This window comes from Armigeres subalbatus, chromosome 2, assembly GCF_024139115.2.
Source record: "Armigeres subalbatus isolate Guangzhou_Male chromosome 2, GZ_Asu_2, whole genome shotgun sequence".
Taxonomy (NCBI): domain Eukaryota; kingdom Metazoa; phylum Arthropoda; class Insecta; order Diptera; family Culicidae; genus Armigeres; species Armigeres subalbatus.
The window spans coordinates 181,859,418-181,881,501 of NC_085140.1; the positions used below are offsets into that span (position 1 = coordinate 181,859,418).

Genomic DNA, 22,084 nt, shown 5'->3' on the forward strand with positions numbered 1-22,084 from the left:
CAGCTGTTCTTGCACAGGGAACCAACAGATGTTTGCTTGGGACTAGCACACATCTTCAATGTACAAGTACTGGTGATCTCATTTGTTAGGTCATACTGGCGCCTGCCACGTCAGAATGCAGGTCAATGTAGGGAAGGGGGAGGAAATGATGATGCAATCACTCGCCCACTGCAAGCCGAATATACCTCTGCACTTGCCACGAGTTCATGCGGAATTTGTTGGAATTTTTGGGTTAGGTTCGAGAGGCAGAGGTCCGTCTTGGTTAACGAGCTGCCAATGTGATAGATAGGAGAGGGCAACTGATGGAATTTCTAATTGTATGTCGTTTCCTACAGCTCTATAGTTCATTTCCAATTCTAGCAGATTACTGGTAGAATACTCAAGTTGAAGGTATAGGAATAGTAATGGAAACGGTATGGTAGTCCATTTCCAGTTCTAGCGATTGCTAGAACATGAGAAATATAGAGAAAGATACAAAGTAGGAGAATGGAACGGACCTGGGATTGAACCCACGACCTCCTGCGTATGAGGCAGAAGCAGTAGCCATATGACTACCAAGCCCGCCGTATGGTTTGTGAAACAGAACTTTGTTGCAAAAAACTCAAACTAAATCCTTTCACGTAGTAATCGAAAAAAAAGTGGTAAGTTTTGTTGACCAAAATATGCTTCGACGTACAAAGAATGTACATGCCAAATTTGAGTAAAAACTACATAAGCCATAATTTAACTGTAAAATGAAAGACTGGATTGCCTGATAGTTTGAAATAATAGAAATAGTTTTCTCTAATTCCGATAAGCATTATCTCATAAGTTGATAACGTATCGGATAAATATGTTCACATGATGCATGTTCAAAATATTATCTTTAGTATATTCATCAAATTGTATAGCTTAATTCAGTTATAATCTATACAAGCTAATATCGAGCCCTATACCTATAGCAACTGATAAGAATGGGTACAAAACTTACATCGTACACTTCAAAATTTCCAAGAGAAATTCTACGGAAATTCCGCAGGCAGGGAATCATTTTTTTGCGTAAGCGCATGCGAAACAAGCGACAAAAGAGAACCATCGACAAAGCTTTGTTTTTGTCGGAGATAATAATGACAAAGATCCGAATAATTTTGTCAGCAACAAAAAAAGACAATTTTGTTGCTAACTTTTAATCCCGTTATTTTGTATTATCTCTACAGAAAATTTCGGTTTTATGCTATCGTAGTTTCTGCTGTTATGGACATATTCGAGAATCCGACTCTGATTACAAAAATAGCATCGTATTCTCGGAAATATCAGAGTATGCAAGGCAAATTATTCTTCTCATATTGTGTTCGGGCTCTGATAAAGGTTTGTTGTGAGGTGCGTTTGTCAGTAACAAACTCTGTTGATGGCAAAGAGTATATATTTAGGCGTTACTCGAATATTGATTCCCTGTCCGCAGGCCATTCTTCAGAGTTTCCACGAGAAATGGTTCAAAATGTGGCTTTATCAACAAGGTTTGAGCGGTAGGGGTTGGTCTTGGTTAACGAGCTGCCAATGTGATAGATAGATAGGAAAAAGCGATTGATGGAATTTCCAATTGGATATTGGGAAACAAGCTTTTTTCGCTAATTTACAATTCTAGCAGTTACTACTGCTAGAATAATCAATAATATAGGATAGAAATGGAAACGGTATGGAAGTCCATTTTCAGTTCTAGCGATTGCTAGAACATGAGAAATATAGAGAATAATAGAAAGTAGGAGAATAAAAGCGGTTTCCCTTGCATGCAAAGGCGCAGGATTGCAAATCCGGAGATGGAGAGTTCGATTCTCGGTCAGTCCAGTATGCTTTCGGGTAGGAAACATTCTTGACTCCCTGGGCATAGTGCATCCATTGTACTTGTTACACAAGATAAATTCTCAATTAATAACTGAGAAAATGCTAATAGAATACTAAGTTGGAGCATTATCTTAAAGATAATATATATCGTCGACATGATAAAACTTGTCGATAAGCTCAAATTGAGCGTGGCTCATATTGCCCCGTATGTTCATACTGCCCCTACTGCCCCTATTTAGAGAAAATTGTTCTTCATGTAACGCACATTTCACCAACGAAAATCATTATTGGCCTCTTCGGCTGCAGTAGATGGTACATCGACATTATGTCGGTGATTATTTCGACAGCACGGACAATAAAGAGATGTAATTTGAAGTGCGTCTCATTCATTCAATGCAATGGGAGGATTTGAGATCCACAAATAGGTGAGTAGTTTTGCTTACTTTTTTAAAGAAGTCCCTGCTATGACGCAAAATTTACTAAAATTTAATTATTACAAAGAACCGAAAATGTATCAAAAACAACAGTTCTCGAAAATGATCCAACTGGTATGAAAAGTAAAGATGTATAAGAAGAAGATTAATCACATATAAAATGACTTGCACACCCTCTGTTGCATGTGCTGAAATGGGTTGTATAGAACTTCGGTCCGAATGATAATGTTAATAATAAATGTTCAAATCATTATCTAATCTAATTTGCTAATGTGAACGTCATCAAAATTTTTCTTATCAAATATCAGAGGTAGTCAATTTGAAGCAATTATTGCATAAACATTTACAACTAATATGCTACTGATGATTCATCTGTTAGCTATCGCTACTGCAATACTTACAATGTCTAAAAAGTAGTCCACGTGGGGCCGTTTGTGCACGAAGAACCGCACCGGGTGCCGATCGATGGTAACTTTCACGGTGAAGTCGTGCGGCGTGCCGGGTTTCACCGTGTTCCGTGGCATCGCGTCGTGATGCGAATGGATCAGCGTCTCGTCCAGATCCAGTACCAGTGTTTTGCGCTGGACCATCCCGAGCCGGTGCCGGGATACCGGCGACAGCGGGAACAGTTCATATTTCACCGGTTGATGCTGTACAAACTAAGGCAATCAGATTATCCGTGGGAAAAGAAAAGGCAAATCATTTGGTGTGATGGTGTGATACGCGGGCGGTGGTGATGGTTTGTGGCGTAAGGCGGGTGTGGATGTGTGATTGGGCATAAATTTTGATTGGGGCTTGTTTCGAAAATTAACCGGCAGCGTACAGCTCATCAGCGATGATATATGACATGGCAGCGAGTGTTATTGGGATTTATACATTGTTTTGGTAGCCTTATGGTGGAGATTACAATTAACCAAACAACAGCATAATAATTGTTTTTTTTTGGTTTTATAAGACAGCAGTTATCATAGTTGTGCCGTTGCACAATCATACGTTAGTATGAGGCCTGCAAGATTTCGAAAGATTAAGCCGATAACTTTGCTAGGCCGGCAAAAAAAATCAACGCTTAGAAGATTGATTGCTTCAACGTCAACCATATGTGTTCTACAAGAAATCAATGTTCATGCCAGCACCATCGGGCTACCTATGGTCGTCTAAGAGAAGAACCCTTCTTTCATCTTGTCCAGATTTTTATTTAAAGAAATAATTCCGAATTACTCTAAAGAACACCCAAGTCCTATAGACGAATCAAGTAAAATAAGAAGAAGACACACGACGGTGTTAAGTTTGACAGATCCTACAGGACAGCATAGAGAGATCATTTTAAAATTCTTATAATAAATTCTAGACAAAATGTAATTAAAATCTGATTGATGTATGGTACGGAAAAAGTTCCGAACTGTATGATAGATACATTTTTGGAAAATATTTAAAAAATTGAGATAAGCTTCCAGATATGTAATTCAGAACTTTTTCCGTATCGTACATCAATCAGATTTTAATTACATTTTGTCTAGAATTTATTATAAGAATTTTAAAATGATCTCTCTATGCTGTCCTGTAGGATCTGTCAAAGTTAACACCGTCGTGTGTCTTCTTCTTATTTTTACTTGGATTCGTCTATAAGATAAATAATTCTGAAATAACGGCCAGTCAAATTATGTTTACGAGGTTCCTCGGCAATACATGCAGAATAAACGATATTTGGCATCTGGTTTGAACAGTCAATCTCCGAAGCGTTATAACTTTTTTCCTTGACGTTCCAACAACGTACCTTCTTCGACATCCATTGGGTTATACATTAATGCAATTCAGATAGGTATGTAAATATGTAAATATTAAAAAATATAAATAATAATTTGATATCTCATCTTTGTGCTTATCTATGTTAGTTTTCTTTTTCTATTTACGAGCAAAAACGTTAAGATGAAACTAGAATACTTTGATAATCAAAACTCAATCTCAATAGGAATGTGTAAGAATTAATAAAAAAAAATAATTCAGGAAAAGTTTGTTTTATAGCATAAAATTCTTTGTGCGCAAAAAAATTGTATCAGAAAATTGATCAATTTTTGGCGAGTCAAGGTTCGCCGGGTCAGCAAGTTTAATGGGGGTGAAAAATGCAAAAATGTCCGCTTTCCCATACTAATGTTTATACAAACTTCAAATACGAGGACGCAACTAATCGGGCCCAGCTTTTTTACAATTGTTTGGGACACTGAATGGTTTCTTAATTTCTTTGGATTTTTTGGTAATCCTGAAAGGTATGTTTGAAGAAAACCTTTTTTTTATGGAAATTTTCTGTTTGACCATGCTTTCTTTACATTATATTGGTTGTCTTTTTTTTCAATTTTCTATCGAGAAACCGCATTCTTCATGAGTAGACTTCATGCAGCTTACCTAATGCTGGCTTAATAGTGACATCAATGAGCTGCGTGGAGTCGTCGACTTTTTGCATCATTCAGGTACTTATACTCACAATGACCACCTTTTCAAATTGAGATCATCGCGAAACACACTCAAATGCTCTACGGCCTTGTTGATTCGTTATTTCATTTGCTCATGAGCCAACACTCAGTATTCAGTATTTGTGCTGTTCCATGTTATGAGCTTTCCTTTTCGTTTGTGGTAATAAGTGTCGCAAAGTTGCTCGGAAACTACTTTTAAATTTTAAGCCAAAATGCTTCCAGCCTGCAGCAATGTTTGACCCTAATTATATAATTATACGTGTTGCAAATTAGAACTTTCTCCTACAATGAAGCATTTGAAATAAACCGAAGCGCACACATCATGGGTGAAGTTATTCATAAATCGTTTAAAAGGTATACTATTTTTAGGATTGCGCTTGAAGGTAAAAATGGAAAACTAAATAAACCCCCGCAGCAAAGGGATCCGCAAAAATATTCGACTCGAGCGACACAAACAATAATTGAAATATTATCAGGCCAGAAAACATACTCAGCGTGTGATTTACGCAGTTGTGCTACGCATTTCAGATTTGTTTTTCTTGTATCGCAATCGCACACATTTATCTCGAGTCTTAGGTGGAAAATTCCACAAAACAATAATAATGACTGCTGTAAGTAGCGATTTCGAATCAAGGTGCGACACTTGAGAGCTGCTTCTCAACAATTTTAAAGATCATTCGGTGACAGCGTTTTGAAACATTAGAAAACATGTGGACTGGGATAAAAATTTGATTTACATTAAAACTGTTTTTGCTTTAATTAAACTAAATTAATGATTTCGTGTGTGTTACTTCTACGTGAAGTTCAACGATTTACAATGATATGGAAATGCTAATATCATCTTCCAAACTTGGACGTACATGTTCATGATAGCATTAGAGGCGAAAGTATAGAATTGATAGTTCCGTTAGGATACGGAGCATGAAGAATGTTTTATAGAAGTCGATATTGAAAGCGAGCGGAGGGCAATATTTGTGATGGCACATATCGCACGACCTTCTTCATGCCTGCTCCCGTATCCTAACGGGAGGAAGAATATACTGTGGAATCTCTAATGCTATCATGAACATGTACGTCCAAGTTTGGAAGATGATATTAGCATTTCCATATCACTTTAATTAAAATTTATCAGAATACATAGTTACTAGGGGCTGTCCATATACCACGTGGACTGTTTAGTGGGGAGGGGGTGTATGGCGGATGTCCACGTTTCAAAACATTTTTTTAGAATTTATATGAGCATTTGTCCATGCTGAGGGAGGGGAGTATATCAAACTGACCAAAACCTGTCCACGTGGTATATGGACAGCCCCTAATTTGATAATAAAACTAATGAACTGATTAAGTGAGGAAACTCATTTTTGGCTAGAATGAGATTCTGATATATTCTGACCGTCAGAATTTCTGAGACCTCACGACGAAAACTATAAAAAATATTGTTTGTTTATTTAGGGGAACGGTTCGGCACTTCATCTCATACCTCCCATTTCCATCCCATCAAAAACAAAGCAATGAAAAAAAATTTGATTTGTTTTTTATTTTTATGATTTGTTTCAGCAGTGAGCACGCATGTTAGCAAAAAAAAACGAGAAGATTGGTGCTGTATTTCTCTGTTTTGCGATGAGATGAATATATGTTGTGATATGGAAGATGGAACAGTTCCCCTAGGTGAAGTGACGGTCGCATTTTCGGCGTCACACTGAATGCAAATTTCCAGATATTTCTCGGTTACTTATTCAAAATGACGTATGTGATTTTGTAAACAAAGATTCATACGTCGATTTGTCCAATCTGATGGCACTCCCACGCAAACTATTACCAAGAACAGGTAATCGAAGCCTCGGAGAAAATCCGCATAATTCTAATATTCTGCAAGTTTTTTAAATTCGGCGTAAAAAAGTAAAAACGACCCCAGTGGTTTCATCTTTCAAAAATGAAATTATGTGAGTCATTCGAAGGTTATAAACCACACACAAGACAACTGGCCCGGAATTCACGTTCTCCAGTTCTGGGCCACCATATTTCCTGGATTGCTGCCACACTCATGCCGACCTTCTGCAGCTCACGAGCCAGGAGCCCAACACGTGCGGGTTCATTCAAAGTTCTCACGTTCAAAGATACGACTTCCAAATCGTTGTCCTTTATTCGTTGCCGGGTATGTTGCCATTGAATCAATACGATTTCTCTACTTTTGCCTTTTTTGGTAACTGTAGATTATTCGGTAGGCCAGTGGAGATATATCAGATTCCACACTGATATTCTTCCCTCCCCCTTCATACGGGAGCTTGGCAGAAGGAAGGTCGTGCGATATGTGCCATCACAAATATTGCCCTCCGCTCGCTTTCAAATCGACTTCTATAAAAACATTCTTCATGCCTGCCGTATCCTAACGGAACTATCAATTCTATACTTTCGCCTCTAATGCTATCATGAACATGTACGTCCAAGTTTGGAAGATGATATTAGCATTTCCATATCACTTTAATTAAAATTTATCAGAATACATAGTTACTAGGGGCTGTCCATATACCACGTGGACTGTTTAGTGGGGAGGGGGTGTATGGCGGATGTCCACGTTTCAAAACATTTTTTTAGAATTTATATGAGCATTGGTCCATGCTGAGGGAGGGGAGTATATCAAACTGACCAAAACCTGTCCACGTGGTATATGGACAGCCCCTAATTTGATAATAAAACTAATAAACATTTTTGGCTAGAATGAGATTCTGATATATTCTGACCGTCAGAATTCCTGAGACCTCACGACGAAAACTATAAAAAAAATGTTTGTTTAATTAGGGGAACGGTTCGGCACTTCATCTCATACCTCCCATTTCCATCCCATCAAAAACAAAGCAATGAAAAAAAATTTGATTTGTTTTTTATTTTTATGATTTGTTTCAGCAGTGAGCACGCATGTTAGCAAAAAAAAACAAGAAGATTGGTGCTGTATTTCTCTGTTTTGCGATGAGATGAATATATGTTGTGATATGGAAAATGGAACAGTTCCCCTAGGTGAAGTGACGGTCGCATTTTCGGCGTCACACTGAATGCACAGATATTTCTCGGTTACTTATTCAAAATGACGTATGTGATTTTGTAAGCAATGATTCATACGTCGATTTGTCCAACCTTATGGCAATCCCACGCAAACTATTACCAAGAACAGGTAATCGAAGCCTCAGGAAAATCCGCATAATTCTAATATTCTGCAAGTTTTTTAAATTCGGCGTAAAAAAGTAAAAACGACCCCAGTGGTTTCATCTTTCAAAAATGAAATTATGTGAGTCATTCGAAGGTTATAAACCACACACAAGACAACTGGCCCGGAATTCACGTTCTCCAGTTCTGGGCCACCATATTTCCTGGATTGCTGCCACACTCATGCCGACCTTCTGCAGCTCACGAGCCAGGAGCCCAACACGTGCGGGTTCATTCAAAGTTGCCGTTGAATCAATACGATTTCTCTACTTTTGCCTTTCTTGGTAACTGTAGATTCTTCGGTAGGCTAACTTACCAGGATTGCGCTACCTACATTGTTCTCGATACTGACACGATGCAGCATGATGTGCACACTTTATTTTAGAGTCCCTCGCTGGCACTCGGACGATGATCAGCCGCCCCTAACCCGGGGGGACAGACGCTGTTGTGAGCCGCTCCTAACATGGAGAACAGATGCTCGATCAGATTTACACATCCAGAGAGGAACAAATCCCCCTTCTCTGTCAGCATACTGCCTTAGTTCTCACCGGGTTTGATTACCCGATCTTCCCTTCCAAGGTTGCTTGTATCCCAGCCAGCGCTACGAGGAGGTAGGGATAGGAGTTGCTGGGTAAGAGGCTAAAGACCGCGAAATGGGGTCTATTTTATTCCTTCTGGTACGCGAAGTACAAATGGTACGCTTTACCCAGCATTTTCCGTGCAGAAAAAAAAGGTAACACGAAGAGAGTGAGATAGCTGAAGTGCAGGAGAACATGGATAGAAATGATAGGCGGATTGTTTTACGCAACTGTCAATAACGCGCGGTATAAGACTGCGCCAGTGCCCGCTATGTGCAATGACCGTGAGGGGAATTTGCTGACAGACAAAACTATGGTGGCAGTCAGGTGGAAGGAGCACTTCGAAGATTTGTTGAAATATAAGAAAGGACACAGACTAGAGTGTGCCGCTTATCCTGTTTAACAGGCTGAGACTGCTTGAGGAGTCTTTCGTCGGCGAATACCAGGCAGGCTTTCTTGAGGGCCGATCAACGACGGATCAGATGTTTAGCCTGCGGATGATCCTTGATGAATTCCGGGAGTATAACCTGCAGACTCACTATCTGTTCATTGATATCAAAGCAGCGTACGATTCAGTGAAAAGAAATGATCTGTGGCAGATAATGTCCGAACATGGTTTTCCGGCGAAACTGTCCACACTGATAAGTGCAACGCCACAATACGCCCCACGCTCGCCAAGTCGTTTTGCACCTGGTCTACCCATCTCGCTCGCTGCGCTCCACGTCGTCTCGTACCTGCCGGATCGAAAGCGAACACCAACTTTGCAGGGTTGCTGTCCGGCATTCTTGCAACATGTCCTGTCCATTGTACCCTTCCACCTTCTGGATACTGGGTTTAGCTACCTTCTGGAGCTGGGCGAGCTCATGGTTCATTCTTCGCCGCCACACACCGTCTTCTTGCACACCGCCAAAGATGGTCCTAAGCACCCGTCTCTCGAATACTCCGAGTGCTTGCAAGTCCTCCTCGAGCATTGTCCATGTTTCATGTCCGTAGAGGACAACCGGTCTTATAAGCGTCTTGTACATGACACATTTGGTGTGGTGGCGAATCTATTTGACCGCAGTTTCTTCTGTTGCCCGTAGTACGCCCGACTTCCACAGATGATACGCTTTCGTATTTCACGACTACCATTGTTATCAGCCGTTAGCAAGGATCCGAGGTAGACGAATTCCTCGACCACCTCGAAGGTATCCCCGTCTATCGTTACACAGCTTCCCAGGTGGGCCCTGTCTCGCTCGATTCCGCCCACAAGCATGTACTTTGTCTTTGACGCATTCACCACCATAAAAGTTGGTTATTGCTTCACGTTTCAGGCGGGTGTACAGTTCTGCCACCTTTGCAAATGTTCGGCCGACAATGTCCATGTCATCCGCGAAACAAATAAATTGACTAGATCTGTTGAAAATCGGACCCCGTCTGTTACACTCGGCTCTCCGCATGACACCTTCTAGCGCAATGTTGAACAACAGGCACGAAAGTCCATCACCTTGTCTTAGTCCCCGGCGCGATTCGAACGAACTGGAGTGTTCGCCCGAAATCTTCACACAGTTTTGCACACCATCCACCGTTGCTTTGATCAGTCTGGTGAGCTTCCCAGAGAAGCTGTTCTCGTCCATAATTTTCCATAGCTCTACGCGGTCTATACTGTCGTATGCCGCCTTGAAATCAACGAACAGATGGTGCGTTGGGACCTGGTATTCACGGCATTTTTGAAGGATTTGCCGTACAGTAAAGATCTGGTCCGTTGACGAGCGGCCGTCAACGAAGCCGGCTTGATAACTTCCCACGAACTCGTTCACTAATGGTGACAGACGACGGAAGATGATCTGGGATATCACTTTGTAGGCGGCATTAAGGATGGTGATCGCTCGAAAGTTCTCACACTCCAGTTTGTCGCCTTTCTTGTAGATGGGGCATATAACCCCTTCCTTCCACTCCTCCGGTAGCTGTTCGGTTTCCCAGATTCTGACTATCAGTTTGTGCAGGCAAGTGGCTAGCTTTTCCGGGGCCATCTTGATGAGCTCAGCTCCGATACCATCCTTACCAGCTGCTTTATTGGTCTTTAGCTGTTGAATGGCATCCTTAACTTCCCTTAAGGTCTGAGGGAAGGGTTTTCCGTTAAAAAAGCACGTGGTAGCACTCTCTGAGAGAGAAAATTGCCCAATTCAGCGCGCCAGAATGATGCTATCAGTGTCGCCAAAATTATTTCAACATTATGCAGTTTACAATTGCTTGCCATAAACGTAAACGGAGAACTAAAGGAATTGGCAACAATGGGGAAGAAATTTATCACTCACGCAGTGGTTCGGCGAGAGAACAGCAGCAGCGCCGACCAATCACGCAATGAGCAAATCAAAATAAACAAACACCAGCTGGTTTTGTGAAATGAAAACATGAGCCGTTTCTAGAACAACATTAGAAAATATCGTGAGATGATTTTTCAAGGTTTCCACACAAGCTTTGAAAAGGATTTGGTGGTGCTGGTGTAAGCAAGACAAATAAGACAAATAAGACAAATAAAACAAATAAGCCAAATAAGACAAATAAGACAAGTAAGACAAATAAGATAGATAAGACTAAGAAGGAAAATAAAGTAAGTTTCTCCAAGAATTCCTTCGGAAGTTCCTCCAGGGATTCGTTCGGAAGTTCCTCCAGGAATTCCTTCGGAAGTTCCTCCAGGAATTCCTTCGGAAGTTTCTCCGGGAATTTCTTCGGAAGTTCCTCCGGGAATTCCTTCGGAGGAATTCCCGGGGGAACTTCCGGAGGAATTCCCGGGGGAACTTCCGGAGGACTTCCGGAGGAATGCCAGGAGGAACTTCCGGAGGAATTCCAGGAGGAACTTCCAGAGGAATTCCAGGAGGAACTTCCGGAGGAATTCCAAGAGGAACTTCCAGAGGAATTCCAGGAGGAACTTACGGAGGAATTCCTGGAGGAACTTCAGGAGGAATTCCTGGAGGAACTTCAGGAGGAATTCCTGGAGGAACTTCAGGAGGAATTCCTGGAGGAACTTCCGGAGGAATTTCTGAAAAAACTACAGGAGAAATTCCTGGAGAAACTTCTGGAAGAATTCCCGGAGGAACTTCGGGAGGAATTCCCGGAGGAACTTCGGGAGGAATTCCCGGAGGAACTTCCAGAGGATTTCCGGGAGGAACTTCCGTAGGAATTCCCGGATGAACTTCTGGATGAACTTCTGCAGGAACTTCTGGAGGAATACCTGGAGGGACGTCCGTAAGAATTTGTCTATTTGTCTTATTTGCTTTATTTGTCTTATTTGTTTTATTTTGCTTATTTGTTTATTTGTTTTATTTGTCTTATTTATTTTCAACTGTTTTATTTGTGGCTCCCGAAAATTTTATTAATAGAAATTATGTTATAGTGGATTTCTTGGAACTGCGTGATTGAACAGACAAATGCTGATCAAAATGTTTCGATCTTTTTGCGCCATCCATAGTAGAGAAGTTCAAAGGTAATGAAGAGTTGCAGGTCATCGTCATGGAACGGCTGGAAAACACCAACGGCCGGCGTCTTATCATCACCATGAACGCCGGAGCCTTCGTTCTGACACACACCTTCCCGACAACCCCCTTGTTGGATGTTCTTTGGTAAGGTAAAAATGCTGGACGCAGACTGCATTCGTGTGGTAAGTTATCTAATGAATCCTTAAATTGAATTTTAAACTGAATTTTGCAATTTTGCTTGCCGTTGTGGTACGTTGTTAGTCCAGCAAATGTTTGAGTTTTTTTGTTTGTGCTTTATTAGAATGATTTTTAACACATAGTGCTAGCTTAACTGGGCGTTCCCATAAAGATAACAAATTCAACATTTTATCTATTCATGGCATCAGGAATATAGCGGTAAGTTGTTTCATTCTCATCTCCTCTTTGAACGAATGTTCAACGCCAAAACATGAATTGATATCGTCCATAAGGCATACTGTTTTTGTTTTCAATTTGTTATGTTTTGGATAAATGTCTCTCTAAATCGATATCTTCTCTATCTATTCTAGTTGTTTGTCTCTTCTTTAACTCGCCTGATTAGTAAATTTTTTTGGATGAATTATAAAAGCTTGAGTTTTATTAATCAAATGGAAATTAGCAACGCACTCTTAAATTATTAGTTATTAATCATCCTAACACGAAATTCGACAAAAAAAATTATAAAACAAAATGCGAGATAGTTTAGTTTTATGGTGTGAAGGAATGCATAGAAGCAATAATTAGGCTATCGTTTCAAGGCTCTCAATATTCTATTTGCTGCAGTTTCGCATGTTGCTTTCATTGAAGATTAGGTTAATGAAAAATGTTTGATCTTTCTCGTAAATTGATGTATACTGAATAATTTATAACAAATCAAGAAAGTGATTAATTTGCTCAAAGCTTCACGTGTCGTGTGATGTTTTCTCCAGTGCGGTACGTCATTTCCTGAGTGGGACCACTTAATATAACAATTACAGAAACACCCAGCATACATTTTGCAGGGGCAGATCATGTTAAAATTATCACAAACCAATTTGCATTCCAATACAGTACATAGTTAGCTTTCTGGTACACCAACGTACATAGAGATATAACAATATTTGCAATTTTATCTGTACGTGAAAAAAGCTATGTTTTATATTTATTATTTTCCCCCGCGTTAGCTGAATATGAAAAAAAACACACTTTCTGATTATTGCGGACAGTTTAAAGATAAATTAACAATAGCTCTACCGGAGCGATTGATTGTCTGCCCTATACGTTGGGTGAACAATGTCACAACAAAATACGTCGTAACTGATCTTTACTTTGTTCTCGCATCAACATTAACATGCTAGTTACTTAGATTACATCACTTACCAAGGTGAATCCTGATCTAAGTAATGACACTTCCTCTCCCTATTTACAATACTCCTTCCCGTAACAACCGTAGAGATGCAGACGATTCGTCGGTCTCTAAAACAACGGTTGTTATAATAACATTCCTTCCCTTCCCTCGATGATCGTAAGGACGTGGCCGGCGCCGTTATTGACCCATTAAAAGTTGAGCTTCCGGAACGTGCACATTGAGGATGGAGAGCTAATCCCAAGTCCCATCTGTTGGTTCCCTGTGCAATTCCGCTAGTTCTGGTCAATCACGGAGTAGCAACTACGAATTGTACGATCATCTCATGCTCATGCTCATGCTCTTTATTTTCAACTGTTTTATTTGTCTTATTTATTTTCAACTGTTTATTTGATCTTATTCCTATATTTGATTTCAATATATAATATAAAATATTTGGTTTCCTCGTGTTCGCAAATAGGAATACGCTATTTTCTTGTTTCACGCTAGATACAAAGTTGAGGAAACTTTCTACCGCTCCTATCGCTCCTTTCCTGCCGTGCGCCACAAGAAAATATGCTGTTGGCTGCTCTCCCGAAATGATAACTTTTGTATGGAATTTAAAAAACTTGGTTGAAGTAAAAAGAGCTTCAAAATTTATTGCGGTGACATATACTTTTTATTACATCAAAATGATCGTTGGAAAAATTCAAAACTTTTGTCAGTTGGGTTTTGCGAAATTTGGTTACTTTGTGCTTCAAATCATCGGAGAGAGGTACTGAGAAGCGAAAATTTCAGTTCTACAATAGTTCAGCATTTAGAGCTTAACTCAAATTTGGAAAATAGTAGGTCCATGAAATTTTGTAGGAACATTCCTTGATACATTTCAAAGAGATTGTCAGTGGGGACAAGCGAAATTCGTTCCCAATTCCGAGTTATAGACATTTTAGTACGAAAATAGCGCTCTACCGCGAGAGAGCTTCCTTCAGACCTTAAGGTGGGGGCTGGTTGGCTTCCATCGTCCGCTGAACTGATGTAGTCATCTCCTCCGCTGCCTTGATTTTCACTGCCTGTACTCTCAGCGCCATTCAGATGTTCCTCGTAGTGCTGCTTCCACCTTTCGATCACCACACGTTCGTCCGTCAAGATGCTCCCATCTTTATCCCAGCACATTTCGGCTCTGATAGAACTTGCGTGTTTCTTGAGAACGGCACAGCTGTTCCATCTCCTCGCACTCCGCTTCTTCTAGGCAACGTTTCTTCTCCTGAAAAAGGTGGGTCTACTGTCTCCACTTCAGTCTATAACGTTCCACGTTTTACCTGATATCTTGCTGTAACGCGACCGCCCGCGCTGCGTCCTTCTCCTCCAGAATCTGTCTGCACTCTTCGTCGAACCAATCGTTCCGTCGACTTCGACCCATATACCCGACGTTGTTCTCCGCTGCGTCGTTAATGGCTGCTTTAACTGTACTCCAGCAGTCCTCAAGAGGGGCCCCATCGAGCTCACCCTCTTCCGGCAACGCTGCCTCGAGATGCTGCGCGTATGCAGTGGCGACATCAGGTTGCTTCAGTCGCTCTAGGTCGTACCGCGGCGGTCGTCGGTACCGAACATTGCTGATGACGGATAGTTTTGGGCGCAGTTTAACCATCACCAGATAGTGGTCAGAGTCGATGTTAGCGCCACGATATGTCCTGACGACGATAATGTCGGAGAAATGCCGTCCGTACCGTACCGATACGGAAGGCTGTGTTTGAAGTAGGTGCTGCGAATGGCCATATTCTTGGAGGCAGCGAAATCAATTAGTCGAAGGCCGTTTTCGTTCGTCAGCAGGTGAGCGTTGAACTTTCCAATAGTCGGTCTAAACTCCTCCTCTTGGCCAACCTGAGCGTTCAAATCTCCTATGATGATTTTTACGTCGTGGCTTGGGCAGCTGTCGCACTCACGTTCCAGCGTTCCAGTACGCGAAGTACCAATGGTACGCTTTACCCAGTATTTGCCGTGCCAAGTGGGCTGGTCATTTAGTGCGAATGTCGGACGAAAGAATAGCGAAAACAATATTCAACAGAGAACCAGATAGGGGCCGGCGACTTCCTGGAAAGCCACGAACACGCTGGCTGCACTCGGTGGAATCGGACCTAGGGACCCTGAACGTTCGGGGAAACTGAAGGAACATCGCCCAAGACCGACGATTATAGAGCTCTACAATATGCCAGGCATGGGTGCATCGACGCTGTAGCCAACCAGTTATCCAAGTAAGTGTCCGTTCAGCAAAGGACACTTTCGGCTTTTTTTTTTTGTCAAACTACCAATTCAGCCAAACGTCTTTTTCGGCTACATGACCAACGGCTAAACGAACATTCTGGGAAAGTTCATCATATTTTTCCGGTAAAATTCAAAAGATTCTTCTAATAGATAAGGTTTTAAAAATATCACGTAAAAATTCAGAAAATGTATTCAGGAACATCCATAAACTACGTAACGCTTAGAGGTGGGGAGGGGGTACCAGAAGTGTGGCGACCCAAACATAATTTTCAGACGCTTCATACAAAAAGTGTGACATAGGAAGGAGAGGAGTTGGTTGAAAATTACCAATTTTTGCGTTACGTAATTAATGGATCTTCCCTTTTTCCCCCTTCATCCTTCGTTTTTCCTTCTTTTTTCTTCCTGTTTCTGTCTTCCTTTTTCCTTAATACTGTGGGTCTCTGAGTCTTCAACAAAAATGTTATGTTTCATGTGTTATGATATAGCTATAGTTGTGTTGCGATATAGCCTTTGATAGTTGTACCTTTGCTGTACGAGAAAGACAAAAAATATGAACAATTTCAATATTTTTTTAACCTATCTGTAAAAATTTGTACGAGTGATATTTCCGGTCAGTTAAAGAAAGTGGTATCGGGAAAAATGCGTTTGTAATTTTTGTTGCACTCGGAGAAATTATATGTTTTGACAGCACAACTGTATTGAATATTGCGTAATAAATAGTACAGTATGAACAATGAACATAGTATAACGCTTCAAATTGAATAATAAAAAAACTTCATGGGTTTAGCCCGATTACAAAACTGCGATGTATGAATTTGTACGGTAGCTCGATTCAATGTGCAAGTCGATTTTGCCTAGCACCTTTTACGCGTGCAGCAGCTGTCCACAGATAAAAGCGACGAGTAGTAGAAGAACGGAAACGGGTGTCATTGTGGTTGAGCTCCATTTCGCGCTTTGGTTTTATCGTTTATTCATTGCTTCCACGCGGCTTCCTAATCGCAGTGCTCTTGAACTTCAAACGGCAACTGTGCTTGATTAGGTATATGATAGTCTAGATGTTGCTCATTTATTTGAAGTGGCACAAAAGAGCCTCGATTGAAATCTCTTGTGCGATTTATGATGAAAGACACTGATTGGTGTGATATATTTTACAGATTTGGTAACGATCAGAGTATCCAGTAATACGATGCGTGCATCAAAAAACTAAAACAATATGTTACATGATTTGTAGAGACCGACAAATATGTTTTTTTTATGTTTACAAAAAAGTTTCAAATATCATTTTATTACTGTACGGTTTTATATGTATTAAATACTCTCATACTCAGACGTTAATACGAGTCAAAGGTTTCTCATAAACACAGCACAGCTGATAACTGATAAGTAAGCGACTGTGTCAATAATAGGTAATATTGTGTAATCAATCGAAACTCCAAATTGGTTAAGAGGTTCAAATCTATTTTAGGTAATCTCGGATAGTATACAACTATTGTTTATTCGTTTGCAAGTAATAAATAATAATTTGAAGAATTAAAGAATAAATTAACACATAATTAGAATAAATGCCGCAATTATAAAAAAAATCCTTTATGCTAAATAAGCATTACTAGTTCTAACCAGTAATGATAATTAGCGAGTGTATCACCTGCTATGTTCCTTTCAGTCATAGGCACTCCAATAAGCTGTGCCGCATGAACCTTAGTTGTCGCACTAAGCCTTGCATTCATGCAATTAAAACACTCTTATACAATATGAAATAGAACAACAAAAAATTCAGCGCTAAGTATATTCAGCTAAGGTACCAACCCATATGAGCAAACAGCTTGTTTTGAAATATTTTTAAATGGATTCTTAGGATCCAGCAGATCCTACCACACCAATGGATGCTAGCGACAATTATAACCTAATAGCTTCTAACACAATTTTTAATTTGACTTTCAAATAGCTTTCTCTCTATGTATTTGTCTTGAGCAGGGTTTAATAAAGAAAACGAAAATTTGTCGAACTAATTATTTAAACTGTACTGACTTTTTTACTGTTCGGCACCCAACTATCCCCATACCTTGCATCACCGGAGCGTATCAAGAGTTGGCTGCCGGCATTCTGGCAGGACGCGAATATATTGCAAGCAGCAAACGCGCGATGATGATAGCGCTTAAACGGGCCATATACAAACCCGGTCCGTGGAAGGCGCGCGAGTGCTTCAGATTAAAACTGTTTTGTTTATGCGGCAGATTTGCTGCCATGCACGTGCTGCCTTTCGTTCGCTCCCCGGTTTGTTGTTCCGAGACCGAAGCACCCATAAGCCATGAGAACAGCCTCGTGTGAGGAAAACGCGGGTCGTTTACACTTGGCAATTTTTTTCCTGTTTTTTTTTTCTTCATTCTCGATAGTGTTGCTTTTCTATCAACCCATCACACGTCCTCTTCTGGTGAATGAACGCATGTGAGAAACGTGCCACTTGGTTGACAGCATTTAATTAATTTTATATTTAATTTGTTACCGGAGAAAATACGATCGAAAATAGTCAACGAGAACTGCATCCATAGTAATTATCCTAAGATTTCGAATCTGAAAAATGAACAAATTTGTTGGTTTTTCAATCTCAATATACATAATTCTAGTGCCTATGTCAAGCGATTATATTGCCAATTTAGAAATTAAGTTACAGCAATAACAGGATGGCGATTCATTTTCAAAATAAAAATGCCCTGATTTTTCCAGGTTTTTTTTTCAGGGTTTTCGTCAAATTTCCACGATTAAGAAATTTACATCGAATACACTCATAACGTTTAGAAGCTGCTTTCACGCTTTTAAGTTATACATGGTGAATTTCAGCGAAAAGTTTTTCGGATTTTACATGATAATCTCTTCAGAATTTTCACTGGACGTGGTTCCAAATTCTACAGGAAAATATTCGGCATATCCGCAAAAAGTTCCCGTTGAGTTTCTGTTGAGTATTCTTTAAAATTTACAGATAAAATCTTCATAATTGAGAAAAAGCTTATGATTGGTAGAAGGAATGCTAACGGGGATTTTCTCAATCTAGATTAATTAAGACGACTAGTTTGGCATAGCCAACGTTAAAATAGAAATTTTTCGGAATATCCGCGGGAGACTCTGGATTTTTTATGAGAAATTTTCCAGAATTTCCACGGAAAATTCTTCAAAGTTTCAACAACAAGACCCTTCGGTTTTCAACGGAAAATTGTTCGGAAATTTCAAGGAATTTCTTTGAATTTCTACAAAAGATTCTTAAGAAATTGCATTAGCCGAATGAGACGGACGGCCGAACCGGTAATTTGGACGAAAAAGCCGTTTGCCCTAACATATCGTCTGGCCAAAACGATCGTTTAGCCGAAGAAGTCATATAGCCAAAAATGTAGTTGCCACATTGCCATATGGCATACGGCCAAATGTCAGTTACTAAAGTATAATATGGTCAAAATGGCCACTCGTTTGACGAAATGGCCTTTTTGTCAAATTGTTGTTGTCAGGTCGAAAGTGGTTTGACTGAAAATGTATTCCAACCAAACGGCATTTTCACGGCAAATCTAACGATTTTTTCGGCCAAATTACCAGTTCGACCGAATGTCCTTTTCGGCTATATGTCGCTTTAGGTCAAACTACATATTCAGACAAACCATTTTCGACCTGATAACAGGTTAGATAATTTTTGGCTTAAAGGCCGATATCGACTCAAACAGAAAAGAGGTTTCGAAATTTCGTTTAATGGTTGTTTGACAAAAATATCATTTCGCCTTACACGTCATTTGACCAAACCGGTGGACATTTTTGACCAAATTATCCGTTCAGTAATAGACATTTGGCCGTATGACCCGTTGGGCCAAACGACCATTTCGGGCTGATGGCCTATTTGGTCAAACGACCAATGAAATTGCCTTAGAATTTCTTATGGACAGTATACTAGTTGTTAGATAACTGCAACATGTTTATATTTCAGTAAGCGAATGTCATTCGATAACTGCGACGCATTCTATACGTCAATCGGTTGTCAGTTGACGTCCGATGCAATAGAAGTGCAGCACAATAGGCCTTTTCACGAGACGTTTAAAAACAGCTGATTTTATTGGCGCTTTGATGTTGCATGAAGAAGAAGAAGCAGAAAGATGATAATCGAAAAAATCTCCACGGTAAACCATACGGAGAAGTTTTTAAAACTCTTCTCAAAAATTCTAAAAGCAATATAATAAAAAAAACGGTAAGCAGTACGGGATTGGACTTTTCTTCTACTGTATAATAAACACAATATTTCTATTCGAAATTTAATTTTCTAATATTACACTTAAAACACAGTATGTATAAGAAAAGTCCAACCCCGTACTGCTTACCGTTTTTAATTAAATTGCTTTTAAAATTTTTGAGAAGAGTTTTAAAAACTTCTCCGTATGGTTTTCCGAGGAGATTTTTTCGATTACCATCTTTCTGCTTCTTCTTCTTCATGCAACGTCGAAGCGCCAATCGTCAATTGACAGTTCTTCTATGAAGGTGACAGCTTCGGGGTTGCGGGCCTATTCAGCGGTTGTAAACAAGTGCAATCTCGGCAGTGTCACATGAAAAGGCCTATGCAGCTATCATCGTTCTTGACATCGTTTTGAACCTTGATTATGCATATGTACAACATGTGATAGATTTAGTTCGGAAAAGGTATTGGAGGGTAACCGCCCCTTCGGTGGGGTTTGATCCCACGACCCCCGTTCGCATGACAGGTGCTTTCCCTACTAAGCTACGAAGGACCTCCGTCGTCGTCGCAGCTTAGCGGGTACTGATGAAAGCAAAATTCCCAGCACCAGGTACCAGCCGATCTCTCGCAATACATTTTCAGAACTAACTCTCTCAAATGTATTTTTGTACACATGTCAACCAAGTAGGATGAGTATTTAGTATTGTCCGGCTCGGTACCTGGTGCTGGGAATTTTGCTTTCATCAGTACCCGCTAAGCTGCGGTGGACGACGGAGGTCCTTCGTAGCTTAGTAGGGAAAGCACCTGTCATGCGAACTGGGGTCGTGGGATCAAACCCCACCGAAGGGGCGGTTACCTTCCAATACCTTTTTCGAACTAAATCTATCACGTGTTGTACATATGCATAATCAAGTTTCAGACATAGTAATTAATTTCCACTCCGGGTGGCTTAATACCCGGCATATAGGCAATTAACTTTGAATGTACTGATCGTTTTGAAGTTTAGCTGTCCGATAACTGCAAAACTGTTGCTACTATCAAATTTTTTTTTTTTTTTTTTTTCGAGAGTTGACCAGTTGTAGTCTTAATAGACTGGTATCTCGACTGGGCTCTCCATGTGATACACAATACTAGCAGACGACTCAAGCTATGTTGCTCACTAGGTCACTGCGGCCTGGGTTTGTATTGTGATCATACCGATACATTATTCTTTCTATCTACAGTCTGTCAATTATAAACCGAACAAATAATGGAAGCTCAACATGTACATAGATGTTTTCTGAATAAGTAGTTAACATGTAAATTCAATTATTAGTTCCTTGGAGCCGACATTCAATACCTAATAGTAGTCTATGTTGACAACGGGTGGTACTGTTGCCATTTCCAAGTAACAATTTCGAATAAAGATGTAATGATATCATTCTGGTAGGGTAGTTTCAAAATAGATTAATTTAAGTACTATTGTAATAAATGGACACATTGAAGAGCTTCCCTTATTTTAACACGGTTGAGTATCGGATGTTTGTCAATACGTCGTCGAGTTAATTGTATCCTATCAGTCACAGTAATGTCATATGTTAAAGTTTCAGTAGTTTAATAGTGATCATTGTACAAAATTTCTGTCCAGTTGTTCCGTAATTGCTTTTTTTGGTCAAGTTCTATTCCTTTTTCTAATATTCAAACCTTTATTATTTATTAAAATAATGAGGTCTAAAATTCAGTTATTCAGATTCAGGGTATACAATATTCAATATAATAGTGGATGATATGGTCTATCCTCATTTCCGTAAGTGGCCAAGTTATTAGTCTTGTAGCAATAATAGTGGTACTAGTTATTCTCTATCTTGTGAGTGCAATGGTCTCAATTAACTATTCTAAACAGAACTCTGTCTCTTGTCTTTCTGTCCACCGATGGTCATGTATTTGTTTTCGTTTTTTATTATTTATTTGATATCATTAAATTTCAGTCATTTATTTTACTATCGGTCATTTATTTTATTATAAGGTAAAGGTCAGCGAATTTGTCTTAATACGAGAAACACTAAGTCATGTCCCCTATATATCCGCTAATTTTTCTAACTAATCTAATAGAAGGAAGAGAGAAACAGTTTTTTGCGTTGATCCATGCAGCTAGAGAGACTAAAATAAAAAGATTATCGAGAAGATATAATAGATACATTCACTATCTCCAATGCCAAATTAGTAAATCTACAAATTCTACTTTTCACTACTAAAATTCTACTTCAGCTGTACTGCCGTTATACGCATAACTGTCCCATGTATATAGGGAATCCCAGCATACATGGGACAAATATA

At 39.8% G+C, this 22,084-nt stretch overlaps 1 protein-coding gene across 10 annotated transcripts in view; it reads right to left on the reverse strand.

The window, feature by feature from the left end:
• LOC134211339 (CTD nuclear envelope phosphatase 1 homolog) overlaps positions 1 to 22,084 on the reverse strand; it is a 52,223-nt gene that overhangs the window by 17,675 nt on the left and 12,464 nt on the right. For 9 of the 10 annotated variants that reach the window (XM_062688118.1, XM_062688116.1, XM_062688112.1 and 6 more), the window contains exon 3: positions 2,657 to 2,914. In XM_062688118.1, the coding sequence (XP_062544102.1) occupies positions 2,657 to 2,914 (258 nt within the window). The remainder of the gene's footprint in view (positions 1 to 2,656; positions 2,915 to 22,084) is intronic. The other variant, XM_062688119.1, reaches the window with a different exon arrangement.